The following is a 21,407-nucleotide window of genomic DNA, read 5'->3' on the forward strand; positions in this document are numbered from 1 at the left end:
TGATTCTTGTTCCTTAGTAAGCAGACTCTTTTTTTTTCCTCCTGTCTGGAAGCTTTTAGAATCTTTTTTTTTTTTTTACCTTGGTATTGATAAAACTTAATTTTCAAGAAGATGAAATCACAACTCCTGGGAAATCGTACAGTGTACATGTGTCATTAATGAGGGAAAACTGTTTCAAGGAACATTTGAGAAGTGTTTATAGATGATGCTAGGAGCTGACTGCCAGGATGGACAGGAAACTGGTGGATGTCCAGCAGGGCCCTATATGGCAACTTTAGAGGTTTTCTGTTCCATTGGACAGAATTCACCTCTACTGAAAAAAAATCTGCAATGCCAACTGTGCCTTTACAGAATTGTAAAGTAGTCAAACAGGCAGATAACTAAATGGAATACTCAGTAGTCTCCTTTGCTTTTTTCCAAGTTTCAGATAATTAAAAAATTTTTTTTAATTTTTTTTTTAATTTTTGAGAGAGAGAGAGAGAGAGAGAGAGAGAGAGCAAGCACGGGAGGGGCAGAGAGAGAAGGAGACACAGAATCCGAAGCAGGCTCCAGCCTCCAAGCTGGGAGCACAGAGCTTGATGTGGGGCTCAAACCCAGAAACCGCAAGATCGTGATCTGAGCTGAAGTCAGATGCTCAACCAACTGAGCCACCCAGGCGCCTCTCAGATAATTTTTTTGACGGTCTTCTGAAATTACATGAGGATGTGTCTAGCTATGGGTCTCCTCTCTCTTCATCCTTTTTTGAGTACATTTACTCCCTGAGGCTTTGAGGTCTTCTACTGAGAAGACATGTACCTTTCTCCAAGACTGAGAAATTTTCTTTATTGTTTCTTTGATTATTTTCTTCCCTCCATTTGCTCTTTCTTCCTAGAATATCTAATAGGCAGATGTTGGACCTCTGGAATTTTTGCTTTTTTGTTTCTTAATTTTTTAAAGCCTTAGATTTCTGGTACTTCACTCCTATGTATGTTATGAGGCATCTCCTAAAAATAAGGCATTCTTCTACCATCCAGTAATAACATTATCACAACTAAGAAAGTTATTGGGAATTTCTTAATGTGATGTGATATTCAGCCCATTTTAACATTTCCCCCATTACTCCAAAATTTTGTGTAACTTTTTCTGAATCAAAGCTTAACCGAAGTGTGGTGGTGTGTGTATATTTCCATATGTGTAAGTAAGCAGTTTGGTGTGCTATCAAAAAGTAAGCCTGTGTAGACTAGCTCTTCTTTTTAGTTGTTGTAAAATCCAGTACCCAATCAAGGTTCAGTCATTTCATTTGATTATTCTGTCTCTTTAGTCTTTCATGTTCTAGAACACCCTTCGTGCTCCTTTCCCCTGCTTTGTCCCCAGGAATTGACTTTGTGAAGACATGAGTCCATTGGTTTATTTCTTCCTTTCCTCCTCCTCCTTTATCTTTGCCCCTTCCCCATTTCCTTCATTCTTCTTTTGATATGGGAAATTTCAAATATGTTCCTAATCTGAGAGAAAAACAACAGCTCCCCTAGCACCTACAGCCCAGCTATCATAATCATTGGCCCATGTTCAGACTTGCCTCATCTATACCCCTTACCACTTCTCTTCTCTTTCTCTTGCCATCGGATTGTGTTGAAATCAATAACAGCCTTCAGAACATTTCGTCCTCAAATATTTCAGTATGTATTTATAAATGATACAGCCGGTAGCTCAGCAAGGACTGTTGGCTAGAGCGTAGACGTGTGGCCTTCCCACATACCAGCTACCCAGCATGGTGTCTGGGTTCTGAGAGGGACTATCTCAGGTGGGTGTTCCAAGGGCCCAGGGGTTGGGGTGGGGTGTCCAGGCTTCCTAGGATCCAACCTTGAATGTCTGCTACATGCTGTTGGCACACAAGATCCTAAGGCCAGCTTAGAATCAAGAGAAGGGAAATTGGGAGTTGCGCTCTCCTCTTTTCCTTTTTTCTGTTGCAATTCTTAAAAATTGGGATAAAATGTACCCCAATTAAAATTTACCATTGTAGAGTATACAATGGCATTAAGTATATTCACAATGCTGTGCGACCATCATTACTGAACTTGTTCATCATCTCAAACAGAAACTCTGTACCCATTCAACCATAGCTCCTCAATGCCCCCCTGGTAATTACCATTCTTCTTTCTGTCTCTGTGAATCGGACTACTCTAGGTGCCTCACTACAATACGTGTCCTTTTGTATCTGGCTTACTTCGCTTAGCATAGTGCTTTCCAGGTTCATTCATGTTGTAGCGTGTGTCAGTACTTGCTTCCTCTTTAAGACTGGATAATATTCCTCAGAGTGTATTAAACTCCACCTCTTGTGAGGAACAGCCTGTGGGTAAAGAGGAAGGACTTGATGGCGGCCGTCTGTGGAGACTGTTGATTCTGCAGAGCTTCTCGAGAGCTGAGATCTTCCCTGCTGCGGAGTCAAAAGGTCTGACTCTCCAACTTGCTGAACCTTGAGAAGCTGACAGCAGTGGAGAAGCAACTGGAAGCAGGGAAAGATCAAAATCAGAGAAGCACGGAGGAAAGCAGGAAAGAATAATGGAGTAAGGAATGTGGTGTCTCAAGAATCACAGATCTGCAAGTTCGTTTAAACCTCTCTGTGGCTTCTTGTATCTTCAGATCCAAATTTACTTCTGCCACCTAATTCCCAAGGGCCACAGCAAACCACATTCCTGCTCCTTTCACCTTGTTCAAATAGCCAATGTCATGTGTCATGTCATTTCTCCTGAGACTCTGATTAGGATATTTTCCTCCTGGTCCTTACCACATTCCCAGTGGGTACATGCTAATTTAGGTTGGTATCTCTAAGTTGTATTGGGGAATAATGGAGCTAAACACACTAAAGGCACCCCCTTCTCTGCTATGCCTGATTGCTAGGGTCATGAGGAAAGAGACTTTTCTGGGCAATGAGGGGTGATGTGTTGAAAAGGAGGCCTAGGAGACTGGGGGCCAGTGTCTGCCAGGAACAGGGGAAAGGACCCCATGGTAAGGCAGAATTTCTTTTTCACAAGCAAGGAACCTCAAAAGTGCCCCTGAGATTTGTACATTTTCACTAGGAATTAACAGCTCTCAGTTACAAGTGCTTTTAGCTCACCTCGAAGCTATATCCCAAACTGATGACAATTTGTCTGACTGTGGTGCAGACAGGAGGAAGCCTTTCACTGCTATTGGAAAAGGAATTGGAAATAAATGTTCCTGTATTTTAAACACTTTTTGAAAAGAAAATCTGGGGACAGCCATAACATGAATAAATCTGATACTTAAACATCCTTGAGAGAAAGGGAGATGGCTGGTTCCATTCATAGCAACAGGCCTGTGTTTGGTTTGTTGGCAAAGAGAACCAGTCTGGACGTTGGTAATATATCTGCCAAGCTTCTGGAAGAAGTTTAAAGAGTGTCAAGGAAGTGAAGGCCTGGAGTAGGTTCTTTGGGGACCTAAAGATTAAAGGCACACACAGGCAAACCAAGTCAGTGCATGTGTGAGCTCCTGAAATAGGTTTAAAGCAAGAGTCTGGGCTTTGTGAGTGGCTGTGATTTGTTATGTTTTGTTGGTTGTCATGGTGCTGGGTGGTCAGTCTTAACATTCATTTTGCTTAAATGGTTCAGAAAAGTTTTAGTTTGGTGTCTTCAGTTGTTTTTTTTTTTTTTTCTCCCAGTGCCTGTGTGTTGTGTTCAGATAACTTTGCTCATGATTCTACATCTTTGTATTAAAATCCTTCTCCAGGGGCACCTGGGTGGCTCAGTCAGGTAAACATCTGACATTGGCTCAGATCATGATCTCTCAGTTCATGGGTTTGAGCCTTGTGTCGGACTCTGTGCTGACAGCTCAGAGCCTAGAGCCTGCTTCAGATTCTTTGTCTTCAGCCTCTCTCTCTGTCCCTCCCCTGCTTGTGCTCTGTCTCTGTCTCTCTCCAAAATAAAAAAAAAAAAAAATGCTCTCCAAACTGAATTAAAGTGTTAAATATTAAGAGTTAACTGAATAGTTAACCAACTCCTATGACATTTGTCTTATTAACCAGTGACTAATCAGTGACTTGGAGCTTGGACTCCCTGTCTCTGAGAACATAAATGTCAAAATGTTGGTTCGATTCCCAGCTAAATCACACAATGTTCTTGTTTCAATTGGAAAATATAACTTAATTCTAAGGACTGGGTTCTTTGTTCTTCTACACACTCACTCATCACCCATATTCCTTCTTTCTTTGAAATAATGGGACAGGAGTCCCAGCTTCTTTCCCCAGAAAGTGATAGTTCCCATCAGGAGCAATGGAGGTAGCCATTTTCACACAAGCAGTGGTAGTAAATCTAGTGTTTGTCTTTCAGAGCCTGTTTTGTATATGTTCCAGAATATTCATAAGAATGCATGATGCCTCCATGTAATATTTATCATAATGAATTGACTTTCTTTCCTTTGTTTATTAATTGATTGATGGATTCCTGCGTCCACTCCTTCAGGATAATTTCAGACCACCTATGTTTTTGTGTCTTTGGTTCAGATTTGGTGCCCCACTGGAGAAAAGTGTGTTTTGGTCTTCATTTATCTTGAGCAGTATCAAAAGGCTATATGGGGGGAGCAGGGTGGAAGAAAGTGATTAAACAACTACCAGTGATAGTTTCTTGGGAAATGGAAAGATGAATAAAAGTGTGAATGGAAAGAATTCTGAGGCGATACTAGTATTTTTTAAATTGAAGTTTTTCGAGAACTTTCTCTTCATGAGGAAAGAATTTGGTGAGCTTTTGACATTTAAATAGAAGCATACGTACACCAGTTCACTAATCCCATTCATGAAGCTCCACCATCATGACCTCATCACCTCCCAGAGGCACCACCTCCCGACACCCAACACCTCAGAGTTAGGATTTTAACATATGTGTTTTTGGGGGACACAGACATTTAGACACAGCACTTGAGTTTTATTCCATTTGTGAGCTTCCTCTAATTCATTCCTCCATTCTCCTATTCTTGGACATTTGGGTTGTTTCCAGGTTTGGGCTGTTTTGAACCAGTGCTGTGGCATTCCTGTACATGTCTTTTGGTGGACATATGCATTAATTTGTCTTGAGCACACACCTCAAAGTGAATTGCTGAGTCATAGGGCAGTAGATGTTGAATTTTGTTAGAGGTAGTAAATGCCAGTCGTTTCTCATAGTGGTTGTTCCAATGTCTAACTGCTTCGTAGACTCTCGGTCAGTCCTGTTTTCAGCCTCACTTCCTTTCATTGCTGCTGCCTATTTCTGAGTACTTGGAGAGTCTAAGGAGTGAATCTTGTGGTTTTGGCTCTCGCTGCTGTCATAGGATTTCGTTTTCTCAGGACCACTGAGTCCAGTTTGCATTGGCCCATTGGCTAGCCAGCTTTTAACATTTTCATGCTATTTTCCTGTTCTTTCTGTCCTTATGGATTTCTCCATTTAAGGTTTTTCTTTTACTGCTGTTTTAGTGGGTTTATCAGGAATTAGTAGAACTAAATGCTTATGTTCACTCCGCCATATTAAACCTATTCATTTTTAAACTATGCTACCTTCACATGATCACTGGAACTATTTATTTAAACACACGTAGATGGGTTTCAGTTGCATCTTGAGTTTGGAGCAGTAGGAAAGAAGCAGCAAAATGCAAGTCCTTGGACGGTAGGGAAAGGTCAGCCTATTTAGGGAATGAAATCTTCTACCAAAAAAGAGGACTCAATAATACCAAGCTGTGATAGGCATAATTATTTAATGATACTATGTTATGGGGATTATGAGAACTTTTTAGTAGGTAGGAACAGGCAAGTTGAAGGTGATGTTTCTTCTTGGTAGCCTTAGCATTCTTTTATTGGGTCACTTTTTTAGAATGTTTATTTTTTAGAGAGAGAGGGGATGGAAGATACAAAGTGGGCCCTGTGCTGACAGCAGAGAGCCTAATGCGGGACTTGAACCCACAAACGGGGAGATCAAGACCTGAGCAGAAGTCAGATGCTCAACTGACTGAGCCACCTAGACGCGCCTGTTGGGTCATTTAAATGAGACCTGGAATGAGCCGGGGGCACAATTGCAAGAGATCAGAGTGGAGGTGAATTCCAAATACTGAAATGAAAAACACAATGCCTTTGCATCAAGCTACTGGTATATAAGTACCATAAAATACTCCTGGTTCAAGTTATTTCAATAAAACCAAAAGTATGAAAAGCGTCACTCACATGGTCAGTCCCTATGAGAGGACCAGCTTTTTTGGGTCTCGGACTTTGCATCTTACCCTTAAAAGCCACAGGGTGCCCGTCACAGAGGGCAAGTCCACCACTTTTTGGGTCCCACTGTCTTTCATGTCTAAAATACAAATTCTAAAAAGACATCTCTGCATTGACTCTGGGCTTTCCTGTTTTCTTGATGGTACATTCCAATGACGCATTGGTGTCAGTAGAAATTCAGGAACTGTAACCCATGGTGTGCACTTCACTGGGGAGGTGGCAATGAATTTGAGTCGAGAACAATAGGAGCTAAGCTTAAAGATCAGGGAAAAAATGAGGTCAAATGTAAGGAGAGATTTTATAGACACGTTGTGTCAGCCAAGGTCCTGGCAGGGCACAGATAATGCAATAAAATTATAACTTGAGAAGAGATTAATGAAGGGCTGTTCACAAAGGAAAACACAAGGTGGACGGAACAGTGAAGCCAGGGCTGTCCCTACGCCTGACCAGAAAAGAGGTGGCTGGACTCTGGAATCTGGGATCATGTACAGAGAACCCCTTAAAAGAACCCATGGCTTTCCATTAAGGGTCACAGCCAGACTGAGGTGACAGAGAAGGAACCTGTAGAATACCCCAACCTCACTCTCTTCCCTCCCTCACATCTTCTGCGAGGGTGCCCCATTGGCTGAACTTAACTAGAGGCAAGAGGGCAAAGGAGCCCCATTGATACCCCATTGATACCCATTGATACTTTGTAGCTCAGCCTCCTCGGGAAGATCACAGGGTAGTGAAAAGTGGAGAAAGGATCTGGAAGGGCAAACAGGAGATATCTGGCACACATGTGTCAACGGTCAGCATGGGTGAGTTCTCTTAGGAACTATCTGCAGGCTGCAGGAAGAATTCTTTTTAGAGAAGTTTTGGAAACAGTGTACCTGCAGATTACTCTTTCTCTCTCTCTCTTAATGTTTATTCATTTATTTTGAGAGAGTGTGCAAGTAAGTGAGAGGCAGAAAGAGACTCCCAAGCAGGCTGTGGGCTGTTGGTGCAGAGCCTGGGATCATGACCTGAGTGGAAAACGAGAGTTGGATGTTTAACCGACTGAGCCACCCAGGCGCCCCTACCTGCAGATCATTCTTACAATTAGAGTACTTCTTCCAGCTGCCATTAATTCAGGTGTGTCATAAGTGTTAAGAACAAAGTGCAGGTACCAGACCTAGTGAAATTCATTTTGTAATAACAGGCTTCTCCCCTGAAGAGGAAATGCCCATTATTATTAACAATAAAACTGATTGCACAACATTTTGCAGCATACAGGGACTTTTATGTACATCATTTTGTGTGAGTCTGTATTTAATTTTGTGAGGTGGCTAGGAATATGGACCTGGGGGTGTGTGGGTGGCTGTCAGGTGAGCCTCTGACTCTTGGTTTTAGCTTGGGTCATGATCTCATGGTTCATGAGTTCAAGCTCTGTGTCGGGCTCTGTACTGCCAGTGTGGAGCCTGCTTGGGATTCTCTCTCCTCTCTCTGCCCTCCCCTGCTTTGCATGTGCTCTCTCTCTCTCAAAATAAATAAACTTAAAAAAAAAAAAAAAAGAATATAGACCTGTTTCACAGATGAGAAAAATGAGTCTCACAGAGGTTGCCTAAAATAAGTGAAAGCCTGATTTTGAACCAGGTGTCCTGATTTCCAAATTCAGGTGCTTTCCACAAAGAGAAACTCAAATCACCTGCAACATTTTTTTTTTTTTTAAGCAAGAATGATGACAATATAAGGAATGTAAGAAATTCTTCCCCTTTCCAGATATAGCTGAGTGGATTTTGTGACTATGATATTCCTCCTTTGCAGCTAATGTTTTCCTGCCTTCTAGTTGGGAGACACCCTCTGGTGATGATAAAAGGGACCCTCCTAAGTGGGGTCCCTTATAACTCTAGTATTGTGTACCCTTGAACCTGAGCCAACCTCTGAAAGAGATATGCTTGCTATCCTAATAGCCCCCATGTCTGATTATGCTGCAGTGCTCTACACTAGAGTAATTCAGATGACTGAATAGTCAACAAGTTTGGCCAGAGTTTTAATGATCATAATGAAAAAGCCATATGGAGGAATACATTTGGGGAAGAGTGCGTGGTGATTTTGTCGACAGCCTATGTGCCTTGGCCCACGTCCTCATTCTGGGGTTTGCAGGGGTGACATTCTGGTAATTTGACTTTGACTTCTCATTGGCAGCCCATCCAGTGCAGGAGAGAAGCTAAGTCTACCAGGCAGTGAATCCCTGGAGCATTTTCTCCTCTTGTTTGTTTTTCTGACATTTGAGAAGTAGCCTCATTCATGGTATGATCTCACACTCCTCGCTTGGCAAGTGGATTCAGAATCGTCTTTCTGACTGTCTTTTTAATATAGTAAATATAATTTATATAAATCCCTGATCATAAGTGTTCGGTTAGCTAAGTTTTGGGAGTTCGATACACCTATGTAGCCAGTATCCAAACCAAGATATGAGACATTTTTATCATTCCCGAAAATCCTCTTCTCTCTTCCGAGTCTGTCCCTTCATTTCACACCTCCCCTGAAAACAGGCACCACTCTTCTGACTTCTAATAGCCCTAAATCTTCTAAGATTATTTTCTAAATGATCATCAGCATGATTATTTTGTCTATTCTTGAACTTTCATGTCAGTGGAATCATACAGTATCTGGCTTATTTCATTCAACCTAATGCCTTTGAATTTGTTTGTGTTGTTGTGTATCAGTAATGTATTCCTTTTTATTGCTGGAAGTATACCACGGTTTGAAAATACCACAATTTGTTTGCTTATTCTCCTGCTGTTGGATATTCGAGTTATTTTCATTTTTGGCCTGATATACATAAAGCTTCTGTAAACATTCTTCTATAAGTCTTTCTGTGGGCATCTGCACTTGTTTCTGTGGTCTATTCCTAAGGGTGGAATTGCAGGTCATAGGTAGGTGTATATTCAGATTTTCTTGCAGTTTTTTTTTTTTTAATATCTATTTATTCTTGAGAGCGCACGCGCGCGAGAGAGGCGAGAGAGCAGGCAGAGAGAGAGAGAGAGGGAGACACAGAATCTGAAGCAGGCTCCAGGCTCCGAGCTGTCGGTACAGAGTGCAATGCGGGGCTCGAACCCGCGAGACGTGGGATCGTGACCTGAGCTGAAGTCACTTAACTGACTGAGCCATCCCGGCACCCCTGCAACTTTTAAATACACGTTTTGTTGTAGAATAATTTTAGATTTACAGAAGTATTTCGAAGATAATACAGAGAGGTCCTATATATGCCATACCCAGTTTTCCCATTGTTGACATATTACATTAGTATGGTACATTTGTCACAATTAACGAATATATATTGAGACATTATTATCAACTAAAATTCATACTTTTCAGATTTCCTTAGTTTCTATCTACTTTTTTTTTCTGTCCATGATCCCATCCTAGAACTACATTACATTTGCTTGTCATGTCTCCTTAGGCTCCGCTTGTCTGTGGCATTTTCTCAGACTTCCCCTGTTTTTGATGACCTTGACTGTTTTGAGGAGGACTTGTCAGGTATCTGGTAGTGTGGACCTCAGTTGGGATTGGCTGATGTTTTTCTTCTGCATAGACTGGAATTATCATCGGTCTGGCAGAGGAAGAACACAGAGGTAAAATGCCGTTTTCATCACATCATATCAAGGGTACATGCCATGAACATGACTTTTCAGTGATGGTAACCTTGGTTACCTGCTTGAAGTCATGTTTGTGAGGTTTCTCCCCTGGAAGACTGCCCTCGCTCCCCTTTCTATACTGTGTTCACCGTGTACAAGCCACACTTAAGGAGTAAGGAGTCGAGGATGGAGTATCTCCATAAATTACAGTTGACCTTTGAACAATGGGGGTTTGAACTGCATGGGTCCCCTTAGATACAAGGTTTTGTTTCCTTGATAAATACAGTCCAGTACTGTAAATGTATTTTCTCTTCCTTATGATTTTCTTAGTAACATTTTCTTTCCTTAGCTTCCTTTATCGTAAGAGTACAGTATATAATACTATAAGATACAACATATGAATTCATTGGCTGTTTATGTTATTGGCAAGGCTTCTGTTCAATAGTAGGCTATTAATAGTTAAGTTTATGGGCAGTCAGAAGTCCTACTCACATTTGGCACTGCATGCAGGGGCTGGGGGTTGGCACCCCTAAACCCTTCATTGTTCAGGGGTCAACTGTATGGAATCGTATTGAATTCTTTGGCATGGGAGATTTATGTTTAGTTTTTAAGAAGTGGCAGTACCTTTTTATCCTTGGACAAGTAATGCCCGAGAGTCTGTGTGTTTCTCATCCTCACCAACACTTGCTGTTGTCATTCTGACTTTGACCGTTCTAGTTGATGTGAAGGGGTATCTCACTGTGGTTTCAACCTGCATTCGTGATGACTAATGATGTTGAGTAACTTTTCACGTACTTATTGCCCATTCCCGTATCTTCCTTTGTGAAATAACTCTCTGAGTCTTTTGCCCAATTTTTTGTTTGTGTTGTCTGTCTTTTTATTATTGAGTCGAGGAGTTATTTGTATATTCTGGGTAAAGTTTCTTTGTTTCACAAATGCATGACATATTTTCTCCCAGTCTGTGGTTTACCTTTTGGTTTTCTTAATGGTGTCATTTGATGAGCTGGATTTAAGATTTTAATGAAGAGATTTGGGAACCAGCGTTGGAAGTAATGAGCCTTCACTCATTCTATATCTGGTGCTGCGAATTTTTAGTTACAAAGATGTATGATATGCTGATAGGCATAAGGATTGTAACCATGCTTTCTTTTCAAGGCATCTGATAGGGCATGAAGAGAAAATTTGCAGAGGAAAGTTAGACTTCCCCATAGTAACAGCAGTTGTATTGCGGAGCGTGAAGATTCCAGATGTATTAGGTCTCTTGAGTAGCAAATGCCAGCGCATAGAAGAAGCCCATGTAAGAAGGTGGCGTTCTGTCCTTGGCCAACTTTGCATTCTTATTTTCTAAAGCATTGGCATCGTAGTGGATGACACAGTGCACGAGAAGGCTGTGCTATGTGCAGCTCAAGTTAAGCCCTTGCAGACACTTGAGGAATCATGAGAAACAGTAACACAGCAGCTGCTGCCAGCTTTTCCCCAAGATTTGATGACCGACTGCACAGATTAACAAAACAAGGAGAGAAGCAAGCTCCAGACTCCTCCTCGAGAGGCAGAAAGAATTCCTCTTAGGAGAAGGGGCATCATGTGATATTAAATATTGACTCATTACATGGTTCTGGGGAGATGCTTTCAAGCTTCTTGGAATACCAGCAACAGAGAACGAGCTTTCTGAATTAGCGTTCATGTGCGAACTCACTGACCAGCCAATGCTGACATTAGCTACCTGAAATGATGCTTGGTTCTAACGCTGATCATTATTAGCTCCGATCTTTTATTATTTGTGATAAGGTTTGATTTTGATAATAATCATAGTTCTCAAGGTGAAAAGCCTTAATAGTCTCTAATTTATGCTAAGTAAATTCTGGCTTCCTTGGTTGGTTTCTGTCAATTCTGAATTATTTAGCATACCGTTTGTAATATTTAACTTTGGAGAAAAGTATGTAGAAGATCATTATAGACTTATTCTTTGATACCTACTCTGTTTGGAACTGAAACAAGACTTATCTTTATTTTTGTTTGTATATTGTGACTTTTGGCTAATAAGGGCTCGAGTACCTTCAGTTTTCTTGGGTTCCACCTATATTCTACAATTCTCCATTTGTATACTTACCATTGATCCTGCAAAACTCAGAAAAAATAACAACGGCTCACAGAGGAAGTGGCCATGGCTTAATGCAATGAACAGATAAAAGCTGAAGGGGTCAGAACACCCTTAAATGCAAAGAAAGAAAAAATTAGGGACTTGACATTATTTAGAAGACTTAAAAATCATGGCATTGCTCAACACAATTTAAAAATTCTAAAATATGAATAAAAAGTTTAAACATTAAAAACATTGTTCTGACTTTTTTAATTAAAAAATTTGTTTATTTTTATTTATTTATTTATTTATTTGAGAGAGGGAGAGTGTGCACAAGAGGGGGAGAGAGGCAGAGGGAGAGTGAGAGAGGCTCCACACTCCGCACAAAGCCTGACACGGAGCTCGATTCCTTGAGCCTGGCATCATGACCTGAGCTGAAATCAAGCTTAGACGCCTTGTTTTGTTTTTTTGTTTTGTTTTGTTTTGTTTTTTGTTTTAATGTATTCTTTAGGAAGAGAATATGATTTTTTTTTCTCAGACAAAACTATCTCTGAATTTAGCCATCATCTTATTCTAACTGCCTCTTTCCTTGCTACTTCAGGTGAACCTCTTTGTGCTGCTCTCTGTGGTGTGTGTCCTCTTAAATCTAGCTGGATTTATTCTCGGCTGCCAAGGGGCCCAGTTTGTGTCCAGCGTGCCCCGGTGTGATCTGGTAAGTAATCCTAGAGCATGGCTGTGCACCTGCATGGACCCTGGCCTGTCTGGCTTTCCAGGGGTGCCAGTGTGTGCCCAGCAGCATCCTAAAGTGAAATCTGAAGTCAGGCAGAGAAAGTGGGAAAACAAAACAAAGAACTGGCCTGCTAGTTATTTTACTCACATTGTCAACTGTTTTTTTTCCAAAACGGGGACCATCTAGCAGAACCCCAGCACCACAGTAATATGCCACATTAGTTAGTGGATGGATGGATGGGTCAGGTCTCCACAAGCAATAACTGTCTGCTCTCGTCTGAAGAGGGAAAATGGAGATTATCAGAATATAGTTCAGCAGTCCTTTATCTGAAACCTTTGGAGGCCAGGTGTGTTTCAGCACTCAGAATTTTCCAATGATCAACGTGGTGCATACATGATTTCTTCTGTAATGCACTGTGGGACTCTGGGACAGCAGGGTTTAATCAAAACTTTTGGTTTTCAGGGCTTTTGGACTTCGGAATTGTGGATAAGAGGTTGTGGTCCTGCACAATCTCTGAATTTTTTCCTTTAATTTTTAATGGTGGTAAAATGTATGTAGCAAAAAATGTACCATCTTAACCATTTTTAAGAGTTAAGTTCAGTAGTTGAAGTACATTCATATTGTTGTGCAACCAATCTCCAGGACATTTTTCTTGTTGCAAAACTGAAATTCTGTATGTATTAAACAATTCCCCTACCTTCCTGGCCCTCCCCCCACTCCACCGCACCCCCCCCCCCGACCCTGCTTCCGGCAGCCACTCTTCTGCTTTCTGACTCTATGAATTTAACTGATCTAGGTACCTGATATAAGTGGAACCATACAGCATGTGTCTTTTTGTGACTGGCTTACTTCACTTATTTCACTTAGCCTAATGTCTTCAACACGCCCACATGTAGCATGTGTCAGATGTCCTTTAAGGCTTGAGTAATATTCCATCGCGTGTGTATACCATATATAATTTTTTAACCACAAAAATGCTTAAGTGTCATAAAAATCGGCTTGCAAATATCTCTCTGAGAGCGTGCTTTCAATTCTTGTGGGTCTATACCCAATTGCCGGCCATCTTTGAACTTTTTTTTTTTTTTAAATTTTAAAATTTCTTAGAGAGAGAGAATGTGCATGCATGCAAGCAGGGAAGAGGGGCAGAGAGAGAGAGAAAGAGAATCTCAAGCGGGCTCCATGCCTGGCATGGAGCCTGATGCAGGGCTCGTTCCCACGACCCTGGGATCATGATCTGAGCCAAAAGCAAGAGTTGGCTGCTCAATGGACTGAGCCACCCAGGCACCCCCATCTTTGGACTTTTTTTTTAAGTTTTTATTTATTTTTGAGAGAGAGAGTGCAAGCACAAGCAGGGGAGGGGCAGAGAGAGGGAGACACAGAATCTGAAGCAGGCTCCAGGCTCTGAGCTGTCAGCACAGAGCCCGACACAGGGCTCGAATCCACGAACCACGAGATCATCACCTGAGCCAAAGTTGGATGCTTAACTGATGGAGCCACCCAAGCACCCCCATCTTTGGACTTTTTAAAAGGACTTCTCAGTGACAAATACCTCTGTGTGGCACAAAGCAAAAGAAACAGACTCTTGAGAAGCCATAGTCAGTGTCACCTATTTGTAACTTGGTTCCCAAGCAGTGTCGTCCCTTAGAAACCGGGAGGATGTAAGTGGAAGAGTGGCCGCGTGTCTCACAATGGATGTGACGGTAGAAGTCCTGGCCTTACCCAGCAGGAGAGCTCCTCAGGGACTCACCCCAAACCTGTTGCCCTTTCTTAACACCCCTTTATGAGTTTTCTGATTTGTCATTGCATTGTGTAATAACCCTAAGTTACGGGACCCCAGGCTCACAGCCGTTTCTGGTTTTCAAGGTCCCCTGCGATTCACCATCGCCCTGCCTGCTCCCTAAGGCAGCTCACGCTCCCGGTAACACTGCAAAGCCTGCCTGGCATTGCCCTGCTTTCTGACCTCTAACAACGCTGTCTCCCCACCCCTCAAATTCCTCATCCCTCACTTCCCTGTTCTTCAAATGGTATCGCTCGTTTAAAGCCCCATTCAAAGATCATTTTCTTCAAGAAACAGTCCCTGAAGCCCCAGGGAAGATCATCTTCCAGAATGTCCTATATGTACATCTCATAGATATTTATCCTTCTCATTTTTGGGGTCGGAGACATTTTATATACCTGTCTTCTCTGTTCCTCCAAGCTGGGATCAGCCCGAAGGCAGTGTCTGGTTCTCTTTTTTTTTTGGGCCCAATGGCCCCCTTCACTGCCTTCTATTCCTTCATGTACAGAGTTTCCAGAAAAAAAAAATGTTGAACAAAACTTGGTTTTCCAATTACTAATCACACAGCAATTTAGAAGAGGCTAAGAGACCAGACACAGGCTGGAAGTGAAAAGTCGTAGTATACTGAAAGACAGTTTGGCAAAATTGTAGCATCTCTTAGGTGCAAGAGACTGTGTTAGAGGCTGCTGAGAGTAGGAAGGAAAAGTCAGACCTCCTTTCTGACCTGGAAGTTTATCACATAGCAGGAGGAACGGGATAAGCCTGGCAAACGCTGGATTAGTGTTTGGGCAGGACATGAATATGTGCCCAACTGCAAGCAGCTAGAGCGGGGCTGCCCGTCAGACTGACACACGGTGCTCAGGGCAAGCAGAGAAAGAAGGGCTTGTATCCGGGGGCAGATAGGGAAGGGCTACCTGGAGTCTAGGTGTCTGAGTTGGACCTTGCAGAATGGATAAATAAGGAGAGTGTGTAGAACCCAAGAGAAGACGGGACTCAGAGGACAGTGGGGAAATCAGCCCTGGTGGTGCTGGAAAATTGCAAGGGGTTAAGGGTATATTTAATGGACTTTTCTGAGAAATTCTGTGGTTCAGGGGCACCTGGGTGTCTTGGTTAAGCATCTGACTTCCGCTCAGGTCATGATCTCACAGTTTGTGAGTATGAGCCCCGCATCGGGCTCTGTGCTGACAGCTCAGAGCCTGGAGCCTGCTTCAGATTCTGTGTCTCCCTCTCTCTCTGCCCCTCCCCTGCTCACGCTCTCTCTCTGTCTCTCAAAAATAAATAAATGTTAAAAAATATTAAAAAAAAAAAAAGAAATTCTGTGGTTCTCTACCCTGAGTGCCCATTAGAGTCACCTGAGGGAACTTTTTAAAGAAAAAAAAAAAGAGATTCTATACTCAGTGATTCTCAGTCGGCCTGGAGTGGGGGCCTTGGCATCAGTATCTTCTTATGTTTTTTTTTTTTGTATTATTCAAAAATAAATAACTGAGAGAGAGAGAGAATGAAAGGGGGAGTAGCAGAGAGAGAGGGGATAGAGGTTCTGAAGTGGATTCTGTGCTGACAGCAGAGACCCCGAAGTGGGGCTTGAGCTTATGAACCACAAGATCATGACCTGAGCAAAAGTCAGATGCCTAACCGACTGAACCACTCAAGTGCCCTGTGTGTCTTCTTATGTTGTTCAGTGTATTTTTAATTAAAGGTTTTTTTCCCCCCACCACAAAACCAACTCTGTGATTGTTTCTGATTATAAAACTAAAAATTTGGACAAGCCCTAAAAGTATAGGACAGAACTTAAAAATCATTTGAAATCACACCCTTCTGGGTTAGCACTGTTAACCACTGATGGATTTTGGGGGCACCTCTTTATGCATAAAAACACACATAATTTTCCATCAGTGGGAACATATAATTGTTGTTTTTCTTCAGGGAGGCTGTTTGACAAATGAAATCTTTTTGGGGATGGGGACACTTTCTGTCCTTCCCTCTCCACCATGTCACCCCAAATCCCTGGTAACAAACTGGGGAGTCTCCATTTGTGTTTCCATGTTATGTTATCCTACATAAATATGTAGGAAGTGGGGGCATTAATGATTTATCTTCCAAAAATGGGACATAGTGTATCTACTTCCCTACATACTGTTTTTCTCACTTAAAGGTGTATTACATACTCCCCCTCTTTTTTATTCTTTTTTTAAAGGTTAGCCCTCTATTTCCTTGTTGTCTATGATGGCTTGGGGTTTGGCCCATAAAAACAATGTTGCCACACATACCATTCTCTCCCTGGGGGCTTTTCGCTCTGTGGAGGAAGCTCCCAGGTCAGAGATTGTTCCTGGTGGGGAAGGCGTATTTTTTCTTCTGTTTGTCTCATTTTTTTACAAAAATTACGCAATCAGGGGCGCCTGGGTGGCTCAGCCGGTTAAGTGTCCAACTTCAGCTCAGGTCATGATCTCATGGTTGGTGAGTTTGAGTCTCTCATCAGGCTCTATACTCCTAGCTCAGAGCCTGGAGCTTGCTTGCTTGAGATTCTGTGTCTCCCTCTCTCTCTTCCCCTCCCCCCCCCTCAAAAATAAATAAACACTAAAAAAATTACACATTCAACCATTTGGTGACCCTGTTTTTTAAAATTGAGGTAAAACTTAAAATGAAATATACAGATCTTAAGGGTGCAGTTCATTGAGTTTTGACCAGTGGATACATGCATCTTGGCGAATGTATGCACTGGTGAATACACACCACACGAGATTTAAAATTTTTTTTTTTTTTCAACGTTTATTTATTTTTGGGACAGAGAGAGACAGAGCATGAACGGGGGAGGGTCAGAGAGAGAGGGAGACACAGAATCGGAAACAGGCTCCAGGCTCTGAGCCATCAACCCAGAGCCCGACGCGGGGCTCGAACTCACAGACCGCGAGATCGTGACCTGGCTGAAGTCGGACGCTTAACCGACTGCGCCACCCAGGCGCCCCACACCACACGAGATTTAAAACATTAGTTTTGCCCGTTGTTGGACTTCACCTGAATGGGGTCAGGTATGTACCCTTCTGTGTCTGACTTATTTTGCTCAGCGTAACACTTTTGAGATTCATCCGTGATTTTGTGTTGTATCAGTCCCTTCTTTTTTTTTTTTTTTCTTTTGCACATCAGTATTTCATTATATGAAAACATCACAAGTTGTTTAATCCGTTCTCCTGTTGATGGACTTTGTCTTGTTTCCAGCTTGGAGATATTATGAACAGAGCTATTATAAACATTTTTGCATAGCTGTGGTTTTTCTTGTGAGCCCGTTTTCTTTTCTCTCAAGTAAATAAGTGATACGGTATTGCTCGAGGCATGTGGCAAAAGTGTGTGTCACTTTATAAGAAGCTGCTAGATGGTTTCCCAAGGTGGTTGGGGAAGAAGTATTGTTTTCAGTTTTTTTTTAAAAAATTTTAATGTTTATTTATTGGAGACAGAGACAGAGCACGGGTGGGGGGGGGCAGAGAGAAAGAGAGAGAGAGAGAGAATCTGATGCAGGCTCCTGAGCTGTCAGTGCAGACGTGGGGCTCGAACTCATAAACCACAAGATCATGACCTGAGCTGAAATCAAGAGTCAGACGCTTGACTGAGCCATCCAGGTGCCCCAGGAGAATAAGTATTTTTAATTTAAAATACATGGCTGGTTTCTTTATTAAAGGGCCTCAACTTACATTTCTACTGGTGCCCCTCCGTCAGCCAACAAGTGTTTCTCTCCAAAATTTGTCAGTCTGAGGGGCTGGTGTGGGAGCTCATGGGTTATAGTGGCTTGCAATCCCCTCATTGCTAGAGATGGGGTCCTCATTTTTCAAAAGCTTCCCGGAAGATTCTAACAGGCAGCCGGGGTTGAGAACCACAACACTGGTGATAATGAAAAGGAGGGGAGGATCTCTCTGGTGGCATCAGGTAACACTATCAAGGTTGAAGGGTGAATATTGTTCATGTAGAGGCTTGAACAGGGTTGATGGTTAAAGAGATCAAGGAGAAGTTGGAATATAGCTGCAGAAATATTGGGGGCACAGCTGGGATTGAGAAGGGAGGTGGAGGATCAGGACAGAAAGAGCAAGAAATACAAAATACACAGTTGTCTGGCATCATTTTATACAGAGCCTCAGGGTTGTTTGTGTCTGCTGGGCACAGCGATTGATACTCATTATTATTTGGATAATGATTAAACTTTCCAAAAGTCTTGTGTAAAGGGATTAACATTCACCGATCTGGAAAGCCGTTCCATCCAGACCAGCTCACCCAGGAAGTTCCAGAGAGCTGAAGTTTCCATATACACAGAAGCCTGGTTGTGTGTAAATAATGCAGCCATGTGTGTGTGTGTGTGTGTGTGTGTGTGTGTGTGTGTGTGTGTGTGTGCTCACGCACACGCGCGCAGCCCGCACAAGCCTGTTTTCTCTCTTAACTTGAATGCCTTGTATCAAGAATGGACTCGAGGGGGAGGGGAGTACTTTGCAAGATGACACCTAGTATTACCTGAGGGAGGCAGAATCCTTAGGTAGGATTTTGAGGCTTACGTAAGTATAAGAAATAGAAACCACACTGCATGGTGCTGAAAAAGTGAACTTGGTTGAGCTTGGTTGGTGTTTGGGAAGAAGAGAGCCTCGTGTACATAAGCAGAATGTAGCAACTCTAATAGCTGCTTATTTGTAACTACTAAAAAGTGCTGTTAGGGGCGCCTGGGTGGCGCAGTCGGTTAAGCGTCCGGCTTCAGCCAGGTCACGATCTCGCGGTCCGTGAGTTCGAGCCCTGCATCAGGCTCTGGGCTGATGGCTCGGAGCCTGGAGCCTGTTTCCGATTCTGTGTCTCCCTCTCTCTCTGCCCCTCCCCCGTTCATGCTCTGTCTCTCCCTGTCCCAAAAATAAATAAAAACGTTGAAAAAAAAAAAAAGTGCTGTTAGTAGTAAATTAGGGAGTTCTCAGCTGGAGACTTTGAGGGAAGCAGCTCCCTGGGAGTAATACTTCCCAGCTGAATTTAGCCCAGTGTAAGGACTCTTGCTAATTATGAAGAGGGGCTGAGAGAAAGCCATTGCTCCCTCAGAGGAAATAAAATCCCCCCGACCAGACTCTGCCTAGAGAACTCCTGTCTGAACGGCCACAGTAGTTTTCCCTTAGAAGGCAAAAATTGAGTGCAGATATTAGCAGCAGGATGTACCTTCAGTCATGTGAGACAGTGGAAGAAAAATTCAAACACAGACAGCCTTTTGCTTCTATGTGCGTCTGCAGGGTATGTTGTGGATCTAGGCGTGGGGACATTGTTAAGACAAGAGTCTCTGTGGACAAACCAGGAAAGGACAGAAACCAAGTGGAAATGAATGGATAGGGTCCATGGAGGTAACTCTAGTTACTGTAATTTTTTGTATCTGAGGCAGAATTTATATCACAATCTGGGCATCAGTGTTTGATATAATAATGCATCCCTTTCACTGTGGTTTAAGGACAGAGAATAAAAAATGTTACAGAATCCATGGAGTTTTGGAAGAGGCAAAACTAATCTATGTGGAAAAAATCAAAACAGTGTTTACCTGTAGGAGGATGGGGGCAGGGATTGATGGGGAAGGGCATGATAAAACTTCCTCTGGTGATTCTATCTTCTCTATGTTGATAAGGATTTGGGATGCACAGGAGTTATCCGTTACTTAAAATTCTGCAAATGGCGTGCTTAAGATTTGTATGTACATTTTGTGTGTGTGCATGTAAATTTCACATCCAAGAAAGAGAAAACCAAACCAAAACATAATGTGTCTATTAACGTGTATAATCATCAGTGGACATTTTTCCCTTCGCTTCATAGTCAACATGTATTAAAAGGAACTATGTTTTCTCCTAATTTGGAAAAGTACCATGAATTTGTTACAGGAGGGTAGCTACAGGGTGAGTTTGGTTAGAAGGTAAAAATCTTAATTCAATAAGAAAGAAGACTCATATTTCCTCTTAAGTAACTAAAACACTGTAGATGTTCAGTTATTAAAGATTACTAAAGAATTTTGCAGCTAGTGATGTTGAAGCTACCTAATTAATCTAACAAGTATGAAAAAGGTATGTCTCTTCCTTTTAACCAAAGTTTAACAGCCAACTCTAACAGCTCAAGAGGCAGAGCAAGTTAAGTATGAATTTTGGCTCCTAAATTATGGGTCTTAATTAGCCAACTTCAGGTTTTGCATATTTTTATAACTTGATTCAAGGGGAACTTAGAAATATGGCCAAAAGTTTGCCAAACATTTCACTATAAATATGAGATTACTCATCTCTGATGTTATCACTTCAAATAAAGAAAGCTAGAACCTGTGACCACATTGAAGATGTCAGCTGAGAGATCTCATTAAGTCCATGTGGTTTGGGGATACCGTTCACCAAATATACCCTGTGTTTCTTATAGGCACATGATAGCTTAAATTTTCCTACCCACTTGGAGTTAGGTAGAGCCATAAGATTTGTTTTGGCAATGAAATGTGAGCTAAAGCGAGGAGTGTCATTTCCAAGAGGAAGATTTAGGCTAGAGTTATGACGACTTAGCAAGTTAAAAACACAGGGCACCCAATTAAATTTAAATGTCAAATAAACAGCTGATACATTTTTGTGTTTTGTTTTTGTTTTTTACTATAAACATTTCTCATGCAATATTTTAGGACATAATTATACTAAGCAATGATGTTGTTTATCTGGATTTGAATTTAACTGTGTGTCCAATATTTTTCCTGGCAACCCTATTTTAAGTGCCAGTGTGCATTTTATCATGTGCTCTCCACCTCTGGCATAGTGATCATTAATCTCGAGATGGTGGGTGCTCCATCAACCAAGGTCCCTAATGGAATATGATGACCAGAGCCCCCGGCTGACCTGCAGTGGGCATGTAGAATATTCAAGAAATAACCTTGTTGTTACAACAGCATACCCTAGCCTACCCTGACTGATATAGGTACTGCCTGGCATGGGACCTCACCATATCTCATTCTGCAGGATTGGTGCTCCAGGGTA

The 21,407-nt window shown here is 42.1% G+C and overlaps 1 protein-coding gene across 1 annotated transcript in view; it reads left to right on the forward strand.

Moving 5' to 3' along the window:
- The window catches only part of ENTREP1 (endosomal transmembrane epsin interactor 1), a 66,127-nt gene that overhangs the window by 28,207 nt on the left and 16,513 nt on the right, over positions 1-21,407 (forward strand). Inside the window, exon 3 of the mRNA XM_086684972.1 lies at positions 12,510-12,620. Coding sequence (XP_086541098.1) covers positions 12,510-12,620 — 111 coding nt within the window. The remainder of the gene's footprint in view (positions 1-12,509; positions 12,621-21,407) is intronic.

Source organism: Puma concolor, chromosome D4, assembly GCF_028749965.1.
Source record: "Puma concolor isolate L17-30 chromosome D4, mPumCon1.1.hap2, whole genome shotgun sequence".
In the NCBI taxonomy this organism is placed as follows: domain Eukaryota; kingdom Metazoa; phylum Chordata; class Mammalia; order Carnivora; family Felidae; genus Puma; species Puma concolor.